Consider the following 24,981-nt stretch of genomic DNA (forward strand, 5'->3'; position numbering starts at 1 on the left):
TATAGGTCTGTGGTGTAGATCTGGCCTAAATCTCCCTGTCCTCTGATTCTTTCCCCTTATAATACAAGCATGCTCTATAGTCTGTTTCATGTTAAAATCCACCCATGACCCCACTTGTCTTTTCAACTACGATCCCTTCAACTTCTGCCCCTTCTCTTTCATCTCTAAGGTCAATGAACATACTGTACGATTACTGTTTGGAGTTCATCTCTTCCAGTTTCATCCTAACCCCTCTCCAATCTGACTTCTGCCCCGTGCATGTCTCTGACACTGTCCTAGCTAAAGCACAGAACCAGCTCCATTCTCATCCTCATTGATGAATCATCCATCTTTGACAGTTGACCATGGACCACTTGAAAGCTTGTCCCCTTTTGGCTTCTGTGAATTTGCAGTCTCCTGGGTCTTCTCCTGCCTCCAATTGCTCCTTCACTGTGTGTCCTTTGAAAGATCCTCCTCATCTCCCCTTTCACCAGCTTTCTGTGGGGGTTCCACAGGGCTTTGTTCTTGGTCCCCTTCTCTTTTCCCTCTACATCTTATTTCTGGGTAATCTCATCCACAAACTAAGTATCCACAAAACTACCTCATTATCCACCTTTAAATCTCACCTCAAACATCTCCTTTGCCAAGACGGCTACAAAAAAACGTGGCAATGAGTAGGCTGATGATGTGCAGTCACCGCTGCTTATCATGCTGACTGATATTGTCTTATTTCCTTGTACTTCCCCCATCTGTCTGTATCCATTGGTTGTCTCATCTCTTATTTAGATTGTAATCTTATTGGGGTAGACACTATTTTTTTTTGTTCTGAGTTTGTACAGCAGCTAGTATAATGGTGTCCTGACTTAGGTGCTATAGTAATACAAATAAACCTATCTATCAGGATCAGGCTTAATTTAAAAGCAAATTTTTAAAATGTGTGATGTGATTTAAATAAAAATATTACACACACCCATCATAACTCAGCACTGATGTCCAAAGACCTGCATAATAATGCCTTTATAGGTTTCTCTTAAGCATAGCTCATGCAAACTTACCACTTTGTTCATGCTACCAAAATTAGAATAAAAACATGCTGAAGTGACTTGGTGGCCATTTCTTTGTTTTCCTTCCTCCATTTCTTGTTGCAGAACCTTTTACTAGTGGAAATGAGCTATAAATTAGAATCTGATTTTTGTTCTACAGGTGTATATTGGTGAGCTTCCTCAGGATTTCTTACGTATCACCCCAACACAGCAGCAGCAGCAGATCCAATTGGATGCACAGGCAGCTCAACAGTTACAGTATGGAGGACCGATGGGCACAGTAGGCAGACTCAGCATCACTGTAGTACAGGTATGATTTGTTGCTCTCTTCTAATACATTTGTTAATCTGCTACATCTTCTAACAGTGGCCCCATGAGATCTGGTGCTGAAATTGAAGTTGCTACACTAATTGGATAACTTAGTTTCCAGCTAAGTGGCTCTGTGTATTAGTCTCTCATTATAAAATATGACCTGCCCACACAGTCCCTAGCAGTGTTTACATACTAAATTGCACAGCATTAACAGTAATGCACAGTACTGCCGTTTTCCTATTTAAAACTTCTCATCAGTATTTACTATTTTGGCCACGTACAGTAATTGAGTGGACATGTGCTTCAGTCATTGGGTTACTAAACCATCAGGAGCAGCAGCTTCCATAACATCTTTTGTTAAAATAACTTTTGGGCAGAAGCTTTTTTTCATCAGGGTGTAAAATAAGATACTGTATGACTGCAACTGCAGCTTATAATATTGGTCCTCCTTTAGTGCAGTTGGGGCGGAACTAGATGACCTTTTGAGATCCCTTCCAGCCCTACATGTCTGATTCTATATATAGATATATATCTCATGTCAAAGTGAGAAGTTTTGGTGTTTCTGGGACATTCCCTAGATAACTACTGTATCATCTTAGCCTTCTAAACTTTTGCATTCCTTTCATTAACAATTATCTTGCCATCTAGTGTTGGTTAAGTAAACTCTTTCTCTTTTGGGGTGGGGGTAATTGGAAACCAAGCTCCTGGTATAACTTGACTTACGAAATAACAGTTGGCTTCTGGCTAAGAAATTATGATAAAAGACTATATTGGAGAAGTAGATGTGACCTAAGTTGTGCATGGCTTTGAAAGTGATGGGAGAGTCCTTACATTCGATACAGAAGGTTAAAGGGAGCAGTTAAAGGAATTTCAGAAGGGTCTGGGTACATTCTAACTGATAGACAAGGTAAATGATTTTTGGTGCAGCCTTTTGCCTTTTGGACAGACTGAAGTGAGCTAAGGCAAGGGCCAAAGAGGCCAGACGAGGTACAAGTTTGGACTACCAACAGACAAAACGTTGACATTATTGGAATCTTAAAATATTTTGCTGCTTCAGAGAGAATAATCTTCTGTGCACATCATTCAGTTAAGAAGTAGTATAATATATTTTGCTAATTAGTTCCCTTGTTACTTGTGGGGCTTTTTAAAAGCATTTAAAGAGTCATATTGACATTGAGCCAGAACTAAAGAGGAATTACTGTCGGACACTATGCTATTAATGTGTAAGAATACTGTAAGTCCCAAGACTTGCTTCTTCTAGTCAGCCTTTCATTGCCTTCATTCCAGACACTGTCCATATTTTTGTATATACATTTGTAATTATAAAAATTCCAAAGGGAAATGACTTAACAGTAAACCTTTTCTCATAATCTTTCAGTGTAAATATTGTGGCTTGGGCTCTAAAGCCTAAGGGTGGGATACTTTATCCCCCCACCTTCAGCCCTGGTGGATGCAGGACTCTGGGACTCCAACTCATGCCCTCCCCCCCCCCAGAGATGTGCTATTAACATGTTAAAAAAAATAATGCATTTAATGTTGTTTTCAGTTAGTCGCAGGTGTTAACTGCAATTGACAGTCATAAAATATAGCCTTTACACTAAATTTGGTGCTTTTTTGCTAACCACATTTATTTAGGCAATTGTATAACTTATCATAGCATCAGAGAAACGTAGGGCTGGAAGTGACCTTGAAGTCAAGTCCAGCCCACTACACTAAGGCAGGACCAAGTAAATATAGACTATCCGTGACTGGTGTTTGTCCAGCCTGTTCCTAAAAACCTCCTATGATGGGGATTTCACAACCTCCCTTGGAAAGCCTATTCCAGAGCTAGAAAGATTCTTCCCCCCCCCCCCCCATATCTAACCTAACTCAGCCTTGCTCTACCCCTGAGGATTGCTTTTTTTATTTGAGTCTCTGCCCACATCATAGGTGGGCCCGGTCAGTATCCCCTTTCTATCCTGACAGACTTCTTCTAAACTAATATAGTTTCACTCATAAGAATTAATAAAGAAAATGGCAAACTTAATTTTTTTGTTTATTTTCTTCTTCTTTCTTCATTTTTGGTTTCTTCCCAGGCAAAACTGGCAAAGAACTATGGTATGACCCGCATGGATCCATACTGTCGGGTACGGCTTGGCTATGCTGTGTATGAAACTCCTACAGCGCACAATGGAGCCAAAAACCCACGCTGGAACAAAGTTATTCAGTGTACTGTTCCCCCGGGTGTGGACTCTTTCTATCTTGAGATATTTGATGAGGTTAGAATTTTATTTTTGCTTTGGTGGTTGGGGCGGGACCTTACAAAGCTGTACTGAGGTGACGTAGCCCAGTGATGTATACCAGCACCTGGAATGTGTCTTTTTTGTGTGGGTGGCTCACACTTGAACATATTTCTTTTCAACAACAGGTAGAGGCACTGTCTTTAATGAGAGCTGAGATTCTGATGTAATTATATGAGTTCTGGAGGGATGACATAGGGGTTGTGAGAGGGTTATGTTAGCCTTAAAGTCAAGTGGTTTCTGAATATTCTAATGTTAAACTACAGTGCAGTACGTAGGAGCATTCTTATATTCTGCATTTTAAACTAAAAATAGGCTGCTCGTGCAGTTCTTTGGGAGATAATGTTGCAAGACTTTTCAAATCAGATCACAGCTTGAATCCAAGATGTAAGAGTTTTGGTGACAGTAAATCAGTTAAATGTAGAATAATCTTTGTAGGCAAATTTGAATTAAAAAATGATTCCATTAAGGGGTTTGTAGCAGGGTGGTCACCCCACTCCGGTCCAGAGGGGTTAAAAACAGCCCTGGGAGGGGGCTGTGGCTGGGGCAAGCAGCTCCCTGGCTGAGTGGGAAGTCAGGCTCAACTGGGACCACGCCCCAATTAAGGTTCAGCTGGTCCTATAAAGGCCAGGACAGCCAGAAGCCCAGACAGTTCTCTCTCTGCTTTAGAGAGAGAAGGGCCTGGCTGCCTGGAGCTGAGAGGTACCTGAGGAAGGCTAAAGGAGCTGGGGAACTCTGGGCTGGGAACCCTCCAGGCTGCAGGCCTAAAGTAAGGCCAGCTAGGTACTGGGATTGCAAAGGGACAGCCCTGGGTAGGCAGAGGCAGCAGGTCCAAACCCCCCTTGCCAGTGATGAGTGGCTGACACTGCAGTCTGCCCCAGGGAGTAGGGGCTTGGTAGTGACTGGCAGCGGCCTGGTACTGAGGCGAGATGGGGTTAGTGGGTAGGGGTTCCCCTGGGAGGGGAGACCTAGTGTGTGAGGGGTTACTGCTAGGGGGCAGCACCCCAGGTACAGGGGCACTGGGGTCCTGGGAGGGACTTGGGGCCAGACGACAGGCAGGTCACCGGCCTGCAGAAGGTGCTCCAGGAGCTGGAATGAACTAATTCCCAAAGCAACCAGCAGGAGGTGCTGCAAGGGCGAGTCCGCTCCTCTACAGGGTTCCAGTGACTAAAATTCATAGTACATGATTATGAGCCAGAATCCCAGGTTCACATCAGGCATTCTTTCCTTGCAGCTCTAGTTTCCTCCTGGTTTTTTCTGCTGCTGCCTTCCACTTCACTCGTTGAATCTCTTCCTCCCAGCTCCTCTCTTACTATCCTTGGTGCCTAAAACTTTCACTGCTGCTTCTGGTGCATATGTGGGAGAGACAATAGCTTTAGAAAGCTATCTATAATGGTAACATGTTAGAATCTTGTACCTTACGGGTATGAAATCACATCTATGGGTTTTCATAGCTTTCAAGATTTTTCTTTCAGTATAATTGTCTTATGTCAAGGTGGCCAATCTTTTGGCCAATAAGTGCTGGATAGTGTACTTTGGAACCCTAAACTACTCAAACTCCTGAATAGTCATGATAGATAGTCCCATGGTTCTCAATGAATAGATGCCATCAGTCTCTCCTTTGAGAGGAATCTGCCATAACACCTAAATAATCTGACCAGCAATGAAGAAATCATCCATTTACACAAGAGACCTCACACACTATCTTCCCGTTTTTGAGCAAGCTATCAAGAAACAAAACCTTCTGTTCTGCTGGTATCCTGGATTCCTCTGTTAGGGTTCAAGACTTGACATGGTACTTAAATAACGCTTATTCTTGTGGATGATCACCTGCCCACAGACAAGGAAGTACATCTATACTCAACTTACTGGATCTCTGTGACACTTGATATTGTTGATGACCAAATTACTCCTGTCCTGATCTCAAGAAGCTGCAGAGCCAAACAGAAATGCAGTGGAATGGTTTAGGTCCTTCCTCCTTGGGCTGAATCCAGAGGATTATTGGTGGGCATTTGATCATCTCCAGGGCTTTCCATCTGCAGAATTCAATAAGGCTTAATTCTCTCCCCTCATGTTATTCAAGATCAGTATGAAACCATTAGGAGAGTTCTCATTTACACCAAATGTAAATAGGTCCATTTCTCAATACATAAGTGAAATTGGCCCACTACAAAGCAGCTGTCTTAATCTGGAACCCAGACAAGACTAAGGTGGTGCTGATGGGAAGCATGTTGAAGAACTTGCTTCGTTTTGTAGCATGAGCCACTATCAAGGGCATTTTTCTTTCAGAATAAGTTGGATGCCTAGATAACCACAGACAAATAACTGGTGACCCTATAGGACTCAGACCTGACTGTGGTGGTCTGTACATTCGTGACTTCCTGCCTTGATTACTGAAATTTGTTAAATGTAGAAATGAAACCACATTCCCTTAAAAAGCTTCATCTGGTTTAAAAAAAAATGCAATAGCCCATCTGCTTAACAGAACTGTTCACTTTGAACATGTGCTTCGCTGTCTGCCCCAACAGCCTCTTGAATTAAAAAACATTAATTTTCATGGGAGATGTATTCCTTTGGAACAATGGCACTGTGAATATGCGGAAGCTTGTGATTGCAGCAGACAGAACTTTCACAGGAGCTGGACCTGTGGAACTCACTCCCACAAGAGAAATGACCAACATCCTCACTAATATTTTGACAACTACACACAAATCTCATTTCTGCCTAGCTCACTCTCAGTTTCTCCACATAGGCCCATGCATGTGCACTCAAGAGAATCCCTACAAACTAATCAAGGTTTATCTTTTACATTCTAGGAATGAAAAAATATGTATTTTCTATCTTTAGATACTTGGTAGGTGCTCACATACTGTTGTATTAGAAATCATAAAAGAGATGTGGGTGTATGGTGAGTGGATAGAGATGATTGCAAATGAATCAAAGCATATGCTTCCTCAAAAAGGAGGCAGTGTTGGTAGGCTCTCTAACTTTTTGTTTTACTTATACATTCTCTGCCCTCACACTGAAGTTTCTCTGCAGCTCGACCAGTAGTAGAAAGTGGTAATGAAAAATTATACTCTAGCAAATTTATCTAGTGCTGGTTTTAGTAAGTCTGTTTTGGCTAGAGAATCATAAAAATCAGATGTGGAAATACCAATCTTACTGCCATTGTGTGATTGCTCCTTACAATATGTTTTTAATGCTTTTGTCCAGTTTTGGGTTAAATGTGTGTCAAGCAATTGGGCTTTCACTGCTTCCGGTTTGGAAGCTTAATTTTGTCCCCTCTCCAAAGAAAATTGATGTGAACAGTCAAGCCATTCAAAAGTAAAACTGGTTTTGCTGAGAGTGGATTTGGAGGCTTCACTTCAGGATTCCAACTGTAGGGAACATTTTTCTGCGCAACAGAGTTGGCAATTTCCCAGGAAAAACTAGTTGAAGATGGTGCAGGTAAATACCAGCTTAAACCCAGTTTAAACCTGGAAATTGGGAAAAAATAATTGCATCAGCGTCCTGCAAGTTCAGCAACTATAGAACAAATCTTTTCAAACTGGATACATCCATTCAGAAGTTAGGAATAGAGTCAGTCTATCCACTACATCAAAGTTGGCCTGCTGCTGCCAAATGCTGCATAGCCAAATGGCCTTGGACTGGTAGTCTGCAACACTTCATGCTTCTGATTGTTTAATGCTTCAAGCCTACATCGCTTCCTTGTTGTTTTCTATACTGGAATGTTTTTGACTCTTGTTTATATAATATTGAAAACTGAAATGAGTCATGACTTGTTTAACTTTCTTGAGAAAATACCAAACCAAAATATATACATATATTCTGATGTTCTATATTATGACTATATTAGTATTACACCCACTGCAATTTACTTTTTATTTGTACAGCCCTAAATAATCTATAAATCTGTTGCCTTATGTAACCACAACTTGAATATGTAACTAAAACTAAGTGTAATGTGATGTGTATTAACTACAATACATGCCTTAAACTGGAACTAATTAGTTTTTTCCTGGGGCTGTAAAAAACTTCTCTGATAAATGCCAGGTTATCCTTGCTGTCTAAAGTGCAAAATAACTTTCCCCTCCTCAAGTTGGTTTCCAGTTTTATGTAGTTTGGATCCTTTAGTGAGCTAAGATAGTGAGGATGAATAGGTGGCTAGTAGTTCAAAGTAGCAATACTGCAACTAGAGGCATTCAGATCAATCAGCATTTGAGAACCTACAATATATATCACTTTGGAGCTGCTGTCAGTACAGTCCATACTGATGCCAATGTTGCATTTCTTTAGCATATTCAATCTGTGGATATGAAAGTAATAAGCTGTCTCTGGCTACCCTGTCGCAGCTCCCCATGCTGAAAAGCCATAGTCCCTCTTTTAAAAAGGTACTTAGCTGTATCCTTTCTGGAATACAATCTTCAGTAGGGAAAAATCTTTGCAGGAATATTGGCTGAACAGCCTAGTGTTTAATTTCTGCTGTCAAAGTTGTGTTGCAAAGGATGGCTTAAAACTGAAATGGGTAAAATGTGACACTGAGACTTGAGTTCAAAGAACGTTAATCAGAAATCATGTTCAGAAACTTTTTTTTCTGAAGGCCGCGAGTTTGATCAGCAATATTTTATTTCCAATGCCCTTCAGCGAGCCTTTTCAATGGATGACCGCATCGCCTGGACACACGTTACTATTCCTGAGTCTCTGAAACAAGGAAAGGTGGAGGATGAGTGGTATAGCCTGAGTGGAAGGCAGGGTGATGACAAAGAAGGAATGATTAACCTGGTCATGTCGTATGCGGTAAGCCAAATGCGTTTTTGCCCTCAGGATATGGAGGGTGGCTTTCTTAGGGATGGGAACAGAGGAGAAGTCTGATATAATAGAACAGCTCAGTAAACCATGTTTTATCATGTTGATTTTATATTGTTGAAACCTATTGATGTAAGTGAACCTAATATTTTTAACTGTTGTATCAATAAACACTGCCATTCTACTCAGTGAGAGAGCTGGATGTTGCACTTGCTGTATAGCATGTTATCCTAAAAAATGGGCACACCATGAGTTGAAAGGAGAAAAATGGTATCCAGATTCTTTGAAGTTCTTCATATTTCCTGATTTTTCAAAAATGACATGTCCTCCATGCTGTTCTATCTACAGCTGAAGTTTAGTTTTTCTAACTGTGTGAAACTGTTGCTGCTTGTATAACAATATAACCCTTCACCCCCTACAAGCTTTCTAAGTAACCTGAATAGTAGTATTCCTGATTGTTTGAGTAGGCTTAACTAATCTTTCTCTACTTTGAGTATTTTGAGTGCTCCTATAATGATTAGTTTTAATCATTTAGGTTGATGGCACAGACAGCTCAAAATTCACAATGAACTTTTAGAGTAGCAGCTGTGTTAGTCTGTATCCGCAAAAAGAACAGGAGTACTTGTGGTACCTTAGAGACTAACAAATTAATATGAGCATATGCATCTGAAGAAGTGGGCTGTAGCCCACGAAAGCTTATTCTCATATTAATTTGTTAGTCTCTAAGGTGCCACAAGTACTCCTGTTTTTTTAAATGAACTTTTACTTTCACATGGAAGACTGTAGGTTTTATGCTCAACTGGAGACTTACAAATTTCATAACATCAAAAGTCATACGAGGCAAAGAATAGTTTAAAAGAACCTTTTGCGAGGGGAAGATGCTGGGAAATCTTTGTGTTGGAAAAATTAGATGGCTTTTGGTCCAGAAGGCACTCTTCAGATGGGGAGGATTCTACCGCTTGTACTTGCAGTGAGTGGTGGAACTACTCTTAAGTACTACTAATTGAGTAAGAGTGGCAGAACTTAAGCAAGAAGCACTCTGCAAACTCAGGACCAACTTGATCTTGGGTTTGACTTGTTCAAAACCTTGGGATCCAAATTATTTATTGATCATGACAAAGATTCCACCATTTTTACAAACAGTTTAGATCACTAAAGGTAGATATTGAATGACTTAAGCAGTGCCTGCAAAAATTGCCAATTAAAGAAAAAAAATAACATGTTCAGAGAGCTCAAGGAGCCTTAGACGACATCAACCTTTAAAACACTATGCAAGATGCAATACACCCCCTTGTGGACATGGATAATATGATTTTTGTTTGTTTGTTTGTTATCTTTGATCAGTGAGAGTATTAGTATTAATGGAAGTTGTACAGTGTCTAAATTGAGACTGCTTTAAACCAAATTCACATTCTTTGGCTCGTCTAAACTAATCCAGCTGCACTCACTTGATTTTTGAGAAATGACTTCCCTTTTAAATAGTAATGGATTAAAGCTCTTTATACAGAATTTACTCTATTGTAAAAACTTTACAATTTGTGAAATGAAGCAGAATTCATGAACGTATACAAGAAATTTTGGAAATTCAGATTATTTCCTACTTCTTACTAATGAGTACCTCCATTTTTATCTGGGAATTGTTACAAAAAGCTAGCTTAATTTGACATGGCTTTGTGGGTTATAGATTCGTTCCTTCAAATGGCAATTCATTTTGCGTACTCATTGACTTCCTGAAAAGTGATATTCATATCTATTATTGCTAGTTTGCTGTACTAGTCAATGTAAAGTGACTAGCAAGACTTGAAGGTTTTGCTCAAGTGCATTGTCAACTTTAGTTGTGTTTAACTGTTCTTTTCTGTCATCCTTTTGGTATCAAGTCCATACCAGCAGCCATGATGATGCAGCCGCAGCCAGTGGTCCTGATGCCCACAGTATACCAGCAAGGAGTTGGATATGTACCTATTGCAGGTATGTTCTCCATCCTTCCTTAAGGGTTTTGGAAAATTATTTTGGAGGTCTGAAGGAATAATATTCTCTTGTGTTCTGTGTAGGAGGATGTTGGCAGTATCTTTTCTATGGTCCTTTCTCAACTGTGCAATGTTGACGGGTGGAGGGAAGGCAGGAGAGCAACCAAACCCAAATATGGAGTCAGTCAGCTTTTCGTCTGTGATTTACATTGCATTAACTAAAGATGTGATTTATAAACTGGGTTAATTAAATCAGTCCAAAAAGCTTATTTAGGTTTAAACCAAGACTAGTCTACACGTGAGTTATTGCAGAATAAGGTAGGGTGTGAATTTAAAGCAGAATAGCTATTGCAGAATAACTTCATGCGTAGACAAGCTCTACATACATTAGAAATCTGTTTAAGTTAAACTGAAATACAATTGTCTGAATATTGTGTATAAACAATACTACTTTGTGTGGACAAGACCTTAGGCTGGCACAGTGGAAGATCCCATCTATATGGCAGCAGGTCAATTGGACCCCAACTTCCTTCTGCACAGTGGTGCACAGGAAGCTTCCATGGAGCTGGGATCCGTTACTCAGGGAGTCCTGGCTCCTGTAGACTCTCCGAATCCTCTTTTGTGTAGCAGAACTGGACCACTTCTACTCTGTTGGCAGGGTCTTCTGTGCTCACAGAGGGACAGAATCTACCCATGAGTGCTTCTTTGCAATAGCATGTAGAAGAAAGTTATTTAAAATGGCAGCCCAGGATACACAAGTAGCTGAAGACCAACTTTTCTTCAGAGGGTTTAGCATAGACTTTCTCTGCTGAAATTCACTGCATTATTGTACACAACTGGGACAAGGAGAGAGCCTATACTTTGAAGCAGAGCCCCTTTTATTTTTGTAAAAAAGTAGTAAAAATCAATTAGACTGTGAAATTGCCTTTCAAACTTCGGAAGCAGCATTAAAGTATTTAATAGGCTTTTTGTGATATTTTATTTCTCACATGACATATGGTGTTTAAAAGTTTCATTCTGATATGATATGGACATGGATTCAGGTGCAATAGCTGACTCTAATATAATGTCAGTTTGTGTACATCAAAGGGAAAGACTGAATTCAGTGTGGGTTTTTTGGTTTAAGTTAATAAATGCATTCAAGTGACAGAATGGGTAGGGCATGATTGTTAGGTAAAAAAGCAAGTCCTCACTCACCTCTCCAGCACCCGAGTTCGTGCGGAGTTGGTATGGGCTCACAATCTGTCAGAGACCAGACACCAATTCGTTGATCAACGGGCTCACACTATCCTTAGCTTGAAAGGCTTCAGAGTAAGTGTGGCAAGTTTATTAGGGGTGAGCATCAATATTTATACACAGAAGTAAACAAAGTGATTAACATCATAATGGTCATGCATAATCAATCAAGATTCTACAGGATAAAACAGGTTAAAATGTAAATTCAAAAAGAGATAAGGGGAGATGGCTACTTAAGGGGAGGGGGGGTGTCATGAGTAGTTCGCAGGTCAGAGCTTTGGTTAAAAGTTCAGACAGAGACATCAAGTCTGGGTTAAGTTTAAGCTCATCAAAAGTTCAGTGATCATAGCACCAAGGGTTGAACCCAAATTCTGATTCCAAACTCATTTATTAAAGTTAATATGAAGCTTAAATTCCATCAGGAATCTGGGTTACCTGGATGTGGAAGCAAATTTACTCCACAGTAGTAATGTGTACAAGACCGTTGAAATAACTGCACATACAAAAGATTGAAGCATTAAACAGTGAGTGTACTAGAGGTTTGCACACTTTGTTGCTTTAGTAGTCCTAGTGCATTGCACCCAATAGGGACTCTGGCATTCTTTCACTTCCCCCTTGTTAAGGAACCCCCTTGCAACACAGTTCCCTCCCTCATGCTGGTGGTTCTGGGTCCCCCAAGCCAGGGGCTCTTTGTGCACCACTACCTTCTCCTTTCCACTCTCATTTTCTTTCAATCTTGAGGAAGAAGTCTTTCAGGGCAGCAACATTTTAAACTGTATCAGGAACTAAAAATGGGGAGGAGGAAGGGTATTGTTATGTAGCAACGTGTTTAATGGCTACCAGCAACTGGTTCTTTGATCTATAGACAACTAAGAAAGGTGGTTGAAGCTGCTGGCTCTGCTAACCAGATGCTGAAACTGCATGTGCCCCACTTCTTCCTTTCAGCTTTGATTCTCCCCCCCTCAAAAAAAAAAAATCAGTGGGGTTCTGTCCACTGGGAGAGCATTCTCTGAAATCTTGGAATTCATCAGTTCCAGCATTCAAAAGTTATTGTGTTACAGAGAAATGCCATTTAATTGAGTGTTAGACTTCATTTAATCAGCCAGCTACCTAGTTTTGACTATAATTCATATACTCTGAAGTGCAATTCCATTATGATGTAAACCAAATGCATATGTAGTTCTTGCATGTTTCAATTAGAATTTAATATTTTTCTTATTGTAGCTTCAAAATCATTAATGTCATAAAAAAAATACTTCATATACAGTACTTGTGAATTTCAGTGCGCCACGAACAAGAGGGTGTGAATGGGTCCTGGGAGATTACAACTGAATGCTGTACAGAATTTCTCAAACAGCTCTACAAAAAATTGCAATGCTAGCCTGTCTGGCCCAGTCCTATTGCATGTTGTAGTAAGGACCATGCCTCCACTAAGAGTGCTCTGGCAGTGCTTAATTTGTAATGAAAGAGGTGCTGGGGTTCAAGCAATTTTTTTACTTTCATAACTGATGTGGCAAGCCCAGAGATGCCAGGGCAATGTACTGCCAAGCCCAGAGGTGCTGGGGCTTAGCCCTGGCACAAATTGAGCACTGAATACTGGTATACTATACTAGCAAAGTACTGGTGCGAATGCAGCTATAGTGGCAAAGTTGTGCTTTGCACTTGTGTAGTAAAACTAGCCCCTACCAACAAAACAAGTTATACCATTAAAAGCACAGGGGTTTGAAGACATGTGGTCCCTGACCTGTATTAGCGGAAGTCTGTAATGTAGATCTGACCTGAGACTCATTGTCACAAGCGAACTAAGCTTTCCTCAGAGTTGAAAGATTAGTGCTTTTCTGTACTCTGATGTGCACACCATCTAGTGTTGTCTGCCCCTTTCCACTTTAATTTGAAAATATTTTAAAAAAATCTTTTGAAGAACTTTTATTGGTGAAACTTTTCAAAGCAGAAAAGTACAGAAATCTGAGATTTAGTGCATATGACCTTATTTATTTCCTATATTAAACGTCTAATTTCCTAACTCATATTTGTGTAGTATAGAAGTGTCCTTATCTGGTAACATACCTGTACTGGTATGGGTGGTGTAGCACACTTATGCCATGGCTATGGAACACTTGTATGTAGCACTGTACTCATTACTGCTGCATTTGTTTTCAGAGTTAACTTGTTGCTTCAGTTATTACTGTGAATGAAAGTATTAGGAAATCCTGCTTCTCTACTTAAACAATTCTTTATTTTTCAGACCATCATGAATTGCTTTCTTTATTTAACAAATGTCAGATTTTTCCACTGTGTATTTAAAAAAAAAAAAAAGACTCCAAAGGTGACTTAGAAGAAAAATATTATGAACAGTTTAATGGTTTTTATTAAATGCTTCTGATTTTTTTTTTTAGGGGGTTTGAATTCCAAATCAACTTTTTTTTTTTTAATTCAGTTCATTTTGCACATGGCATCTTTCCAAGTTTGCATTTGATAATCTCTGGAAGCTTGTACAGAATCTGAGTCAGAACAGAGAACAGAGCAGAGTAGAGAGATACTGAATGTAAAGAGTAATCGATATGCCAGTATCCAGGATACAATTAAAGCTACTCCTGGAGTCCCTTCCCCTCAAGTGCTATTTACTTGTCTCCGCTCTAGATGATACTTTAAACCTACTAATGCTACACTTTGGAATCCCTCAGCTTTTTGGACAACTCAAGGGGTGAATCAGCATACCCTTATTGACCACTACCATCTTGTCCTTATGAGTGATGATATCTCAGCCTCTGCAAGTTCAGTTTCATCTGCAGTGTAGGAACAAGGAAAGAGTTCCTAGAATGACATTACCTCAGACCAGGGGGTCTTGGACCGAATAACTTGTTTATAGTGTTCAATTCCATTTCACTTTTACTGAAGGGTGTTCTCTCCAGATTTTAAGAGATGATACTACCATGTATAACTACAAGGGCGGAGCCTGCTTATTGCTTAAGGATATGACTATGTCACGGTGGTCAACATTATCACAGAATCTGTAAATTTTGCCACTTATATGGACCTTGCTGCTGCACATTAACAGTTTTTTAGTTCACTTTGATCAGCTGCTGTTTTAGTTTGCTTTAACCTAGTCCTGTTTCAAACAGGACTAGCTCAAAGTGAACTAATGAACTGTTAATGCATGGCAGCATAGTCCGCAAGGTCGCAATGACCATATCATGAAATTATCTATTTTTTCCATTAACACTGCTGTGAATTATGCATAATTTTACCATATCATCATCATCATCATCCATACTTATGGTAGAAGGCTATGAAATTTTGGATTGGTGTGTCCATTACAGCACGCCCATAGTTCTCAATCTCCTAGGGATAGACAGTATTGTTTTAAAATATCCCAACAGGAGATCTTCACTAACTGGAGTGAGATATTTCTTTCATTCCACAGCACGTTAGAGATGATGGGAACATCACCCATGGAGCTGTAGAACCCCATTTTGGATTCATTGGGTTTTGTACTCTGGCGTGCTAGAACTTCCAATCTTTCTTTCTCTGCTCAGTTTGTCAGATCTCCTTACCCAGAAGCTTTTACATCCTGATTTGAGCTCTTTGCCTAGTGGTTGGTTAGTTGAACAGTTTAGATTGAATTTGAAAAGACCAGAAAATTCTACTTGAAAGGAGGAAATATTCCACCCGAAAATTCACGTTCTGTGAAATGGACCTGGTTCTCTGTCTGGGCAAGATTAAAGGATCTGAACTTCATTATTATTCTGTTAATCTTTTATTGTGAACTACTTGTTTTACATCAAGCAACCTAATCTCTCCTTCAGTTTGGTCAGAATGCACCTGGCTTACAATTTCACTGGTGCAAGATTCCACTATATTCTCTAATCCTACATGAACTGAACATAATTATGTCATTGTGTTGCCTATTGTTCAGGAGTTACCCCCATTCTGGGACTTGTGTGGTGCCTACAAACACAATTTTAGCAGCTCAAATGTTTCCTGGACCATCTGTCTTTGAAGACTGCATTTCTGGTCATGATCATGTTGGCTTGAAGAGTGAGAGCTATGTATTAATGGTTCAGCCATTATATATAGTGTTCCAGAATGATAAGATAAAGGTATACCTGCATTTCAAATTCTTGTTGAAGGTGACCTGTGATTTCCACATAAACAACTTATCAGCAGGGAAAGCTAGGCTACTTTGTTAGTAAGGTTTTAAGTTACTGCCTGACCAGGGCTTTGTAAAACACCTAGATGACTGTCTTGTTTGTAGCATTATCTTCACATGCTAGGGAACGGTAAAAATTTCCAAGCAGATCAGAATCTCTCCACTCGTTCATGACATATTAAAGGTACATTTTACCAGGCCTCAAATACATGCCTCAGAAAGTCTCTTCTTGTCAATTGCCTGCAGTGGGGAGTCCATGTAGAATGTGTTTTGAAGAAGATAGTTACTGTTATCTCACTCAAGATTGTGGAGTCTGACAACATATTGTTAGTGGAAGGAACTAAATATCAGAGGGGTTACATCCTCTGTTTACTTGAGTGAGATTGGAAGGACATAGGTCGGATGCCCCAATTGGCACTTCTTCTCAAGAAGTTCCCTTGCCTTCAAAGTGAATCCAAGACCACAAGGCATTTAGCCATGCTTGTCCCATTCCCCTTAATGGGAATCATAAAGAGAAAATCTTACACAATGGGGTTTATAAAGTGTTTGTCTACACTGCAGTTAGACACCTGTGCCTGGCCGGTGCTAGTTGACTTGGGCTAAGGGGCTGTTTAATTGTGGTGTAGGGATCCTGGGATACAGCCTGAGCTCTGGGCTCCTCCCACCTCTCAGGGTCTTAGAGCCTCGGCTCCAGCTTGTGCCTGAACATCTACGCGGCAATTAAACAGCGCTGCAGCTTGAGCCCTGTGAGCCTGAATCAGCTGGGTAAGCCACAGGATTTTTAATTGCAGTGTAGACATACCCTTAATTTCTCCCAGTGAACTACATCTGCAATTAAGTAAATAGCCACTAGGTGTCATTCTGTTCCAGCAATCATCTTGTAGACTGATTCCTAAGTGAAAGTTTTGGTGATAAGGCTTTTTTTGGTGACTGAAATATAGCAATAAACACTGCCTCGTGTTTGGGTTTTAATGTCTATTCAGAAAAGTTAAACTTCTATTCTTTTAAAAAAAAAACTGTAAAAATGTCTGACTTCCACAATTTGTTCAATTTAAATGAGAAATAACTTTATAATCAAACTCGACCTGTTATCTGAAAGTCAAGCTATGATTTTTCTGGTTCATTCATCAGTAAAAGACTCTGCATTTGGAACTTAGTGCAAGCAGGACTGTTAATCATGATGTGCAAGCCAGAATAGAATCTCTCTCTCCCTCAGCCTTTGTAGTACTAACTCACTGGAGTAAAAAGTAGGGGAAAAAATGGTTTGTCACTACAATAAGTGGATGAGACTCGAAATATACACAGGAAGAAAATGTTGAGTAACAAGGGGTCATTTTTACGCTGTGATGGGGGAGATGCGCAATACTGGTCTAGAGCAGAAATACTAATAGAATATTTCTGTATGATCTTTAACTTCACTTATGAACATTACTTTTGTTAGTAAGAAAAGCATTTTATGCCATCCAATGACTAGTGTTCTCTCCTTGATTTGCAGAGTGGAGCTGTGGTGGAGGTTATACTGGTGTTTTGCTGAAACATCTAACTTTCAAAGCACTATGTTTTTTAAAAAACAAACAAACCGCTCCCCCTCAACTCTGTCATGCAAGTTCAGCTAGGCACATGATCTACAGAGTGATATACCTTCAGTCCCAGTCACTTAGGCCCAGACCCTCAAAAGTATTCAGGTGCTTAACTCTCAAATGACTGGGCTGATGAGCTAGTAGTCTAGCAGAGGTAGTAGACTTATAGCTTGTCTACGCTGAAACTTTACAGTGCTGCAACTTTCTTGCTCGGGTGTGAAAAAACACCCCCCTGAGCGCAGCAAGTTTCAGCACTGTAAAGCGCTAGTGTAGATAGTGCACCAGCACTGAGAGCCACGACCCTTGTGCAGGTGGTGTTTTTTTTAACTCTGCCGCGACTACACAAGCCACGTTAAAGCGCTGCCGCAGTAGCGCTTTGATGTTGCCAGTGTAGACTAGCCCTAAGCAATAGGAGCTTGCTTCGTTGAGTAGAACATCTACAGCCAGCTAAGGAATAGCATTAATAGGCTCTAAAGGAAGTTCACTTCTGATTGACTAAGGCTTTATCTACACTGGAACCGGAATGACACAACTTGTCATTCAGGGGTGTGAAAAAAACATTTCCCCCACATTTGCAGATGAAAAACGCTGGTGTGAGCAGCGCTTTGACGGCAGGAGAGCTTTCCTGCTGACAAAGCTACCGCTGCTCATTGGGGCTGGAAGTTTATCATCAGGAGAGCTCTCTCCTGCTGACAAACAGCGGCTACACTGCACTTCACTTTTAGCATCACGGCTGTAGCAGCACAGCTGTGTTGCTAAAAGATGTGTGGTGTAGACATAGCCTAAGTCAGAACTACAAGATGTTAAAAGTGGCTCGTTAGGGCTCCATCAAGGGTATAGAGTATCTCTTACCAATGAGGCAAATCTAATCTTAGCTTATTGTGCCTACACCTTCTTGCACATCTTAACAAGAGATGCCTTAATTTATGCAGACTCATTCTTCTGAAATTGTAAACTCTGATTGCAGTGACCATTTTTTAATGAAAAGCTCTCTGATAGGAATAAAAAAAACTAGTCTATTACAATATGAAAGCTGAGGGCTAGTATAATAGCTTGTGTCTGTTAAGATCTACAAGTCGCCTTGCTCTTAGTCCACTTCGGTATTAAATATTTGTATGCAGTGCTATAAGGATATGTTGCCTTTCATGGAGAAAAGAAAGTCACTGCCACAAGGAAATTGCAGTCTAGGTACAAAGCTTTCCTTCTGATCACCACTTCTGTAAACCACCTCACTATATCTTCAGGAAATCTGATCTGACTGTTGCAACAAGGTACGTCTAATTAAAAGACACTGGAAATATGAAGGCTGGGATCCATAGTCTAACAGCTTTGTATCTGAATTTGCCTGACTCTCATCCTTGGAGGGTAAACTGTTCATTTCCTGGTAAAAAGTAGATTAATGTTTCTTTTCCATGTCTTATTCCTTTCCTACCTATCCTCAGGGCTTGAGTACTTTGCTCTGGGTAAGTCTTCTGAGCTCTTATCTCACCCCACCATATTGGATCGAGAATCTTTGCACGAGCTCATTGAAATTGCTTTTTGTTTGTACACGACATATTGTACCACAGAGCATTGCACTTGGATGTCACAATAAAACAGTTTTAATACATCTGTTTTAAGATTCAAAAGCATCTTTGCCCTGTTGCAGGTGCTAATGGTCTTTTAATGTTTTTTTTTTTCTTTTTCTTTCCAGAGACTTCAGAAATAAATGGGATTAGTTATAGTAGTCTACAGATTAAAAATTATTAGTTTTAGGATTTTTAAACTAAAACAGCATGAAAGTAGTAAAGTTTTCCTGTATACTAAAGTCATCGATACACAAAGGCAAGCCGTGCTGGAAAGATGTAGAACAAATTCCAAAGTCATTGACAGCATCTGGTTCAAGTAGTCTTGTGGGTTAGTTCAGGTAGCAACCATTCTTAATGTCAACAAGCACTAATTTTGCACGTGTAACTTTTTTATAGAGGGAGAGAGGACTATCCCAACCCCTGCCACTGTTAAGTTTTTGTTTTTTTACTGTGGGAGTGGAGGGGACTTCAAAAACTTCTTGGAAGCTCATGTACTAACAGGTTCTCCAGTGACACATTGACAAAGCTTCCTATTCTTTCTTTCCCTTCCCCACCCCTCTTACCTTAGCAGGCTGAAGCCTTACACCTTGCATTCTCATGGGTAAACTTTTTCACCACCATGTGCCTTTTGGAAGCAATATTCGTTTTAATTATTAGTCTTAGCTATGTCATCTGATGCCTATTTCTGTGTGAGCACTACTCAAGGTAGCTGGGCTTAGATTCACAAAAGTACTTCGGCATTGTGATGCTGAGGCGTGCAGCACCTAACTTTTGGGAACCTAGGAACACGCTGATTCTCAAAGCCTGAGTTAGGCACTTAGGCTCCTTATACATTGAATGGGGAGAGAGAAGTGCCTTAGACCACTATTCACAAAAGCCAGGATGCTAGACAGGAAGCCATCCAAACTAGCCAATGGGAGATGCCAGTAAGATGGGTATGTGCTAAGTCCCTCCCCTCTCACTGAGATAGATGCCTCAGTTTGGACTGCAGGGGATGCCTATCTCTACTAGCAATTTTCAGCTGTGAACACTGTAGTTAAGCATCTCAGGTGTTTTTGCAAGAAGGTAGCCAGTGGAGGAGGACCTCTAGCTTGACTTTTAGCCCAGTGGTCAGGTACTCATCTGGGATATGGGAACCCCCCGATGAAAACAGATTTGAACAGGCATCTGCCACCTCTCAGCTGAGTGCCCTAACCAGTGAGCTATGGGGTATTATAATATGGGGATCCCTCCATTTCTTTTGTTGAAGCAGTTCCACTGTGGATGAATAATTAGTTGTTAGAGCAGGGGATTGGACTCTGGCTCTACCGCATCCTGGGTGAGTCCTTTAACCACCAAGCTATAGAATCATTCTCATGCTTGTGTAGGTCCATCTCTGTGCTCTTATCCCCTCCCCCCCCACCCTCCTCACAGTGACTAATTATTTATCCACAGTGGAACCCTAACCACTGGGCTACAAGTTATGAGGGAGGTCCTCCCTCAGCTGTTTTGTGTGAACTTGCCTGAGGTGCCCAATCCGGTAGGCTGTTTCTGAGATGCTTACTAGGCCCTGTGCACGAGATAGCTGGTTGAACACCTGTCTTTCCTGGTTAGTGAATCATTCTGTTGCTTAGATGGGAGATAGGTGCCCAGACCCCTAGAGTGAGGCAGCAGTGTGCATGCCCAGAGGCAGAAACGGGCATCTAGGGAACTTTTTATTGCAAAAAATTAGATGCCAAGTGAGGTTAGGAACCTACGGGATTCAGCATGAATTCTGTGAATCGCACTGAAGCCAAAAACTGGGACTTTTGCACCTAGGCACTTCATTCTGTGTTTAAGTCTGGAGTTTAGGTACTGTGGTATTTTTGTGACTCTAGGCCTAAGGCACTGGTTTAACAGATGACTCCCTTTCTCTTGAATAGTTTGTCAAAGTGATATACACTGACAAATCCTTAATTTTGAACTCTCAAATAGCTATTGTGACATCCTCAATTTGAACTTAGTATTAAAAAGTCCAGTCCAGTGCCTTCATGAAGGGCTAGATTTCTTCTTAAATAAATCAAATGTCATTTACTAGCATCCTGAATTCCAGATAAAACGGTGTAAATAAAATACAAAGCAACTTGATTGGCTTGGTTCTACTATCTTAGTTAGCCTTGCCAGAGCACCAGAATTATTGTGGGATTGGAGAATGTTCATGTTTTCCATAGATGTCAGTTCATTTTGTAGTTAATGCCATAACTGGATATGTTGAGACAGAATTTGGTGTTCTAAAAATAAAATTATGGCCTATAGTTTTTAACACCAAAAATCCCAACACAAGTGTGTCTTTGTACAAAACAAACATTTTGGGAAATTTTCAAAGGTATGAATGAATTAGGCAAAAATTAGTTGGATGCCATCGAAAAGCTCCCCCCAGTGGCATTTCCACAGAACTATTAAAATGGTATAGCCTGCAAGGAGCTATTGTATGTAGTGTCATATTTCATTGTTAAAACTTTTGAGGAAAAGAAATGACCATAAGGCACTTGACTGAACTAAAAACTAAGACGCAAAATATTTGTGTAATGCATTGTGTACAATCTGGATAAAAAAATTTCCCCTTGCTGCTTCTACTGCTGTTCTTAAATGACCACAATATGCTATCAACTGACTTGCTATTTTACATGTTCATTTTTATATTCTTGGAATGTCATCGCTTGTGCCAGCATGTTTCCCACTGCAGTCACGCTGATGCTTTAGAGAACAGACTCTCCACTTTTAATTTATACTTTCTATGTAGTACTGGAAGCAAGAGCGTAATGGCAGTGTGCAATTCCAGCTCCTCTGAAAACGTTTAATACTATTATCTTCTGTCTATGCTTGTGAATGAAAAATGAGCTGTTACACAGTATATGTTAAATGAAGTTATAAAATTAAAGCTACTTAATATGTCAAGCAGTTTTAGTTAAAAAAAAAAAAACCTCAATCTTAAAAATCTAATTCTTTAACAGGAAGATTGTCATGTAAATTGGGAGTGATATTTGATTTTTATTTAAAAAAACGTATTCTTTAAATTTTGAAAAACTATATAGAGAATATACAGTAAATGAGACAAAGTAAACTTTCATCATGGTATTTAAATATCACTCTTTGTTTTATGGTACTCAACGTAGTTGTGCTTGGACTAATTTTGTGCACCGAATGAATTTAAAGTGATACAAAATGTTCAAAAACACTTGTCTGCAGTTTGTGCAATAATGAGGGAGAAGATGGAGGAAAGAAAAATATATTAAACTCTAAAGTTGAGAATATTTATTTATTCAGTAGTGGTTTTACAAATGTCTGATTCAAGAGTTAATACGTTCTTATGACACAGTAGGAAAGGAAACCCTGAGGCCTTTGTGATTCTGACTGTGACAAGACATACAACTTTAAATTTGTGGATTAGCTGATCTGTTTCTATTGTTTGTGAATCACTTCAGAAACTAACTGGAGTGATACTGCCTTTCTTGAGTAAGATGGTTATTGGTTGTGCTATTCACCTGATGCTGAATCTGTTTTGTTTTGTTTTATTTTTTTTAATGAATCTTTTAAAACAGTTTTACAAACTGTGTCTAGAAACTGGTGTTCTATTAAAAGACAACCTGAGGCTGAAAATTAAGGTTTTGAGATCATTTGCACCCCAACTATTTTTTTGACAGTGATAGTAAGAGACCAAAATATTTGATTGGGTTGCTTTACCCATATATGGTGTTGTCTTCCTTGTGCTACACGGGAGCCATCTTCACTGATGAAGGCTTTAGACATGTATATTTAGTTTGTGATGTTTGTCAGTTCTAAGTCAAGCTTATTTAGGATGGGGCAAGGTGCCTGATGGGCAAGGCCCTTCATTTTTGTATTTTATGGATTTATTTTTCATCCAAATTTTGGACCATTGAAGTACATGAAAATGCACATTCTGTTAAGACTCCAATATATTACGTTAGATCTGTCTGTTAACAATAAATTAGTCTAAATGTAAATGTGACGCTGTCTGTTAAAGTAAGGCAATGTAGTGGAAAATACACATGCACAGATGCAGGTGCATATGTGTATGTACTGTTAATATACAGTTCATGAAATAAGTCACAGCATTAAATAGCTTTTACTTTCAGTTCTCTTAGTTATCTCTATTGTCTTTTTCCCTTTCTTCCTGTCCCCCAATATTAACCTGGACTTTTATCTAGAAGGCTGTGAAGTAAAGTTTTTGCACCAATTCTCCACCTGTTTTTTATATTTTTGTAATAAACACAGATATATTCCTGGATGGGGGAACTCCCCCCACCCCTCCCCCCCCAAAAGGGCCTTTGTGATGGGTTACTTAAGGTGGATGAGTTTTAAATTGCTTTCATGTAGGTCTTTGAAAAAGGAAGGCAATGGAGCAAAACACCTTTTTAAATCACTGAAAAAGGAGGAATGTTTGGAATTGGAACACTTTGTGGTGCATTGGAAAATGTGGGTTCACTAACTGAACAAGATTCTTGTTTAACTCTTGCATGTCTTGGGTTTGTTTATGGAAAGCAGGAGGACTTACGTTTTATTAAGGTATGGCCATATTCATGAAGCAGCGTGGTCTTAATCCACAAATCTTCTATGGAAAGAAGAGCAGTGGAAAGCAAAATGTTAACTGAAAGATGTAGTTCCTGAAAAGTTTGTGCAAATGGCTGGTTTCCTGCCTGCTTGCTTCAGGGTTGTGATGTAGAGACAAGTTTTTGGTGGAGTTCATTTTTGGTAAGTTCTCTTACATATCTGAAGGCCTATGTCAACTAAAGAGATCCTCATTCACTTGCTTTTATTATATTTCAGTCTTTCAAAATCTACAAAAATTCTTAATGGTAAAATGTCAGGTCTTATCATCAGTAAGGTCAAAGATGATGTCTCTTAAGGAAGGAAAACTTTTACTGGCTTTTATCAGCATTCCCAACATAAGAAAGGCCATACTGAGTCAGACCAATGGTTCATCTAGCCCAGTATCCTGTCTTGCAGCAGTGACCAATGCCAGGTGCTTCAGAGGGAATGAACAGAACAGGGTAGTCATCAAGTGATCCATCCCCTGGTGTCCAGTCTCTGCATCTGGCAGTCTGAGGCTTAGGGACCCTCAGAGCATGTGGCTGCATTCATGGCCATCTTGACAAATGCCATTGTTAGACCTGTCCTTCAGGAACTTTTTTTAGTTCTTTTTTGAATTCAGTTATAGTTTTGGCATGCACAACATCCCCTGGCAATGAGTTCCACAGATTAACTGCGCATTATGTGAAGTATTTCCTTTTGTTTATTTAAACCTGCTGCCTATTAATTTCATTGTGTGACCCTTGATTGTGTTGTGTTGTTCACTTTCTCCACACCATTCATGATTTTATAGACCTCTATCATTTCCTCCCTTAGTCATCTTTTTACCAAGCTGAATAGTCCCAGTCTGTTTTAATCTTACCTCATGTGGAATCTGTTCCATACGTTTAATCATTTTTGTTGACCTTCTCTGTACCTTTTCCATTTCTGTTTGTCTCTTTTGAGATGGGGCAACCAGAACTGCATGCACTATTCATGGTGTGGGCTTACCATAGATTTATAGAGTATTGTTTTGATATTTTCTGTTTTATTATCTATCTTTTTCCTAATGGTTCCTAACATTAACCTTTTTGACTGTCCTTGCACATTGATCAGGTGTTTTCAGAGATCCATGATGACTCCAAAAACTTTCTTGTCTGAATTTAGACCCCATTTTGTATGTATAGTTAGGACTATATTTTCCAACGTGCATTACTTTGCATTTATCAACATAGAATTTAATCTGCCATTTTGTTGCCCCGTCACCCAGTATTGTGAGATCCCTTTGTAACTCTTCACAGACTGCTTTGAACTTAACTATCTTGAGTAATTTTTTTATTGTCTGTAAACTTTGCCATCTCACTATTCACCCCTCTTTTCAGATGGTATATGGATATGTTGAACAGCACTGTTGCAGTACAGATCCGTGGGATACACCATTATTCACCTCTCTCCCTGCTGAAAACTGACCATTTATTCCTACCCTTTGTTTCCTGTCTTTTAACCAGTTACT

At 39.8% G+C, this 24,981-nt stretch overlaps 1 protein-coding gene across 2 annotated transcripts in view; it reads left to right on the forward strand.

Annotated features, from left to right (window-relative positions):
- Positions 1 to 24,981, forward strand: part of TOLLIP (toll interacting protein) — a 46,234-nt gene that overhangs the window by 12,479 nt on the left and 8,774 nt on the right. Inside the window, exons 2-6 of one of the 2 annotated variants that reach the window (XM_034770319.1) lie at positions 1,183 to 1,332; positions 3,410 to 3,592; positions 8,258 to 8,410; positions 10,297 to 10,387; positions 18,795 to 18,815. In XM_034770319.1, the coding sequence (XP_034626210.1) occupies positions 1,183 to 1,332; positions 3,410 to 3,592; positions 8,258 to 8,410; positions 10,297 to 10,387; positions 18,795 to 18,815 (598 nt within the window). The remainder of the gene's footprint in view (positions 1 to 1,182; positions 1,333 to 3,409; positions 3,593 to 8,257; positions 8,411 to 10,296; positions 10,388 to 18,794; positions 18,816 to 24,981) is intronic. The other variant, XM_034770320.1, reaches the window with a different exon arrangement.

This window comes from Trachemys scripta, chromosome 4, assembly GCF_013100865.1.
Source record: "Trachemys scripta elegans isolate TJP31775 chromosome 4, CAS_Tse_1.0, whole genome shotgun sequence".
Lineage (NCBI taxonomy): Eukaryota > Metazoa > Chordata > Testudines > Emydidae > Trachemys > Trachemys scripta.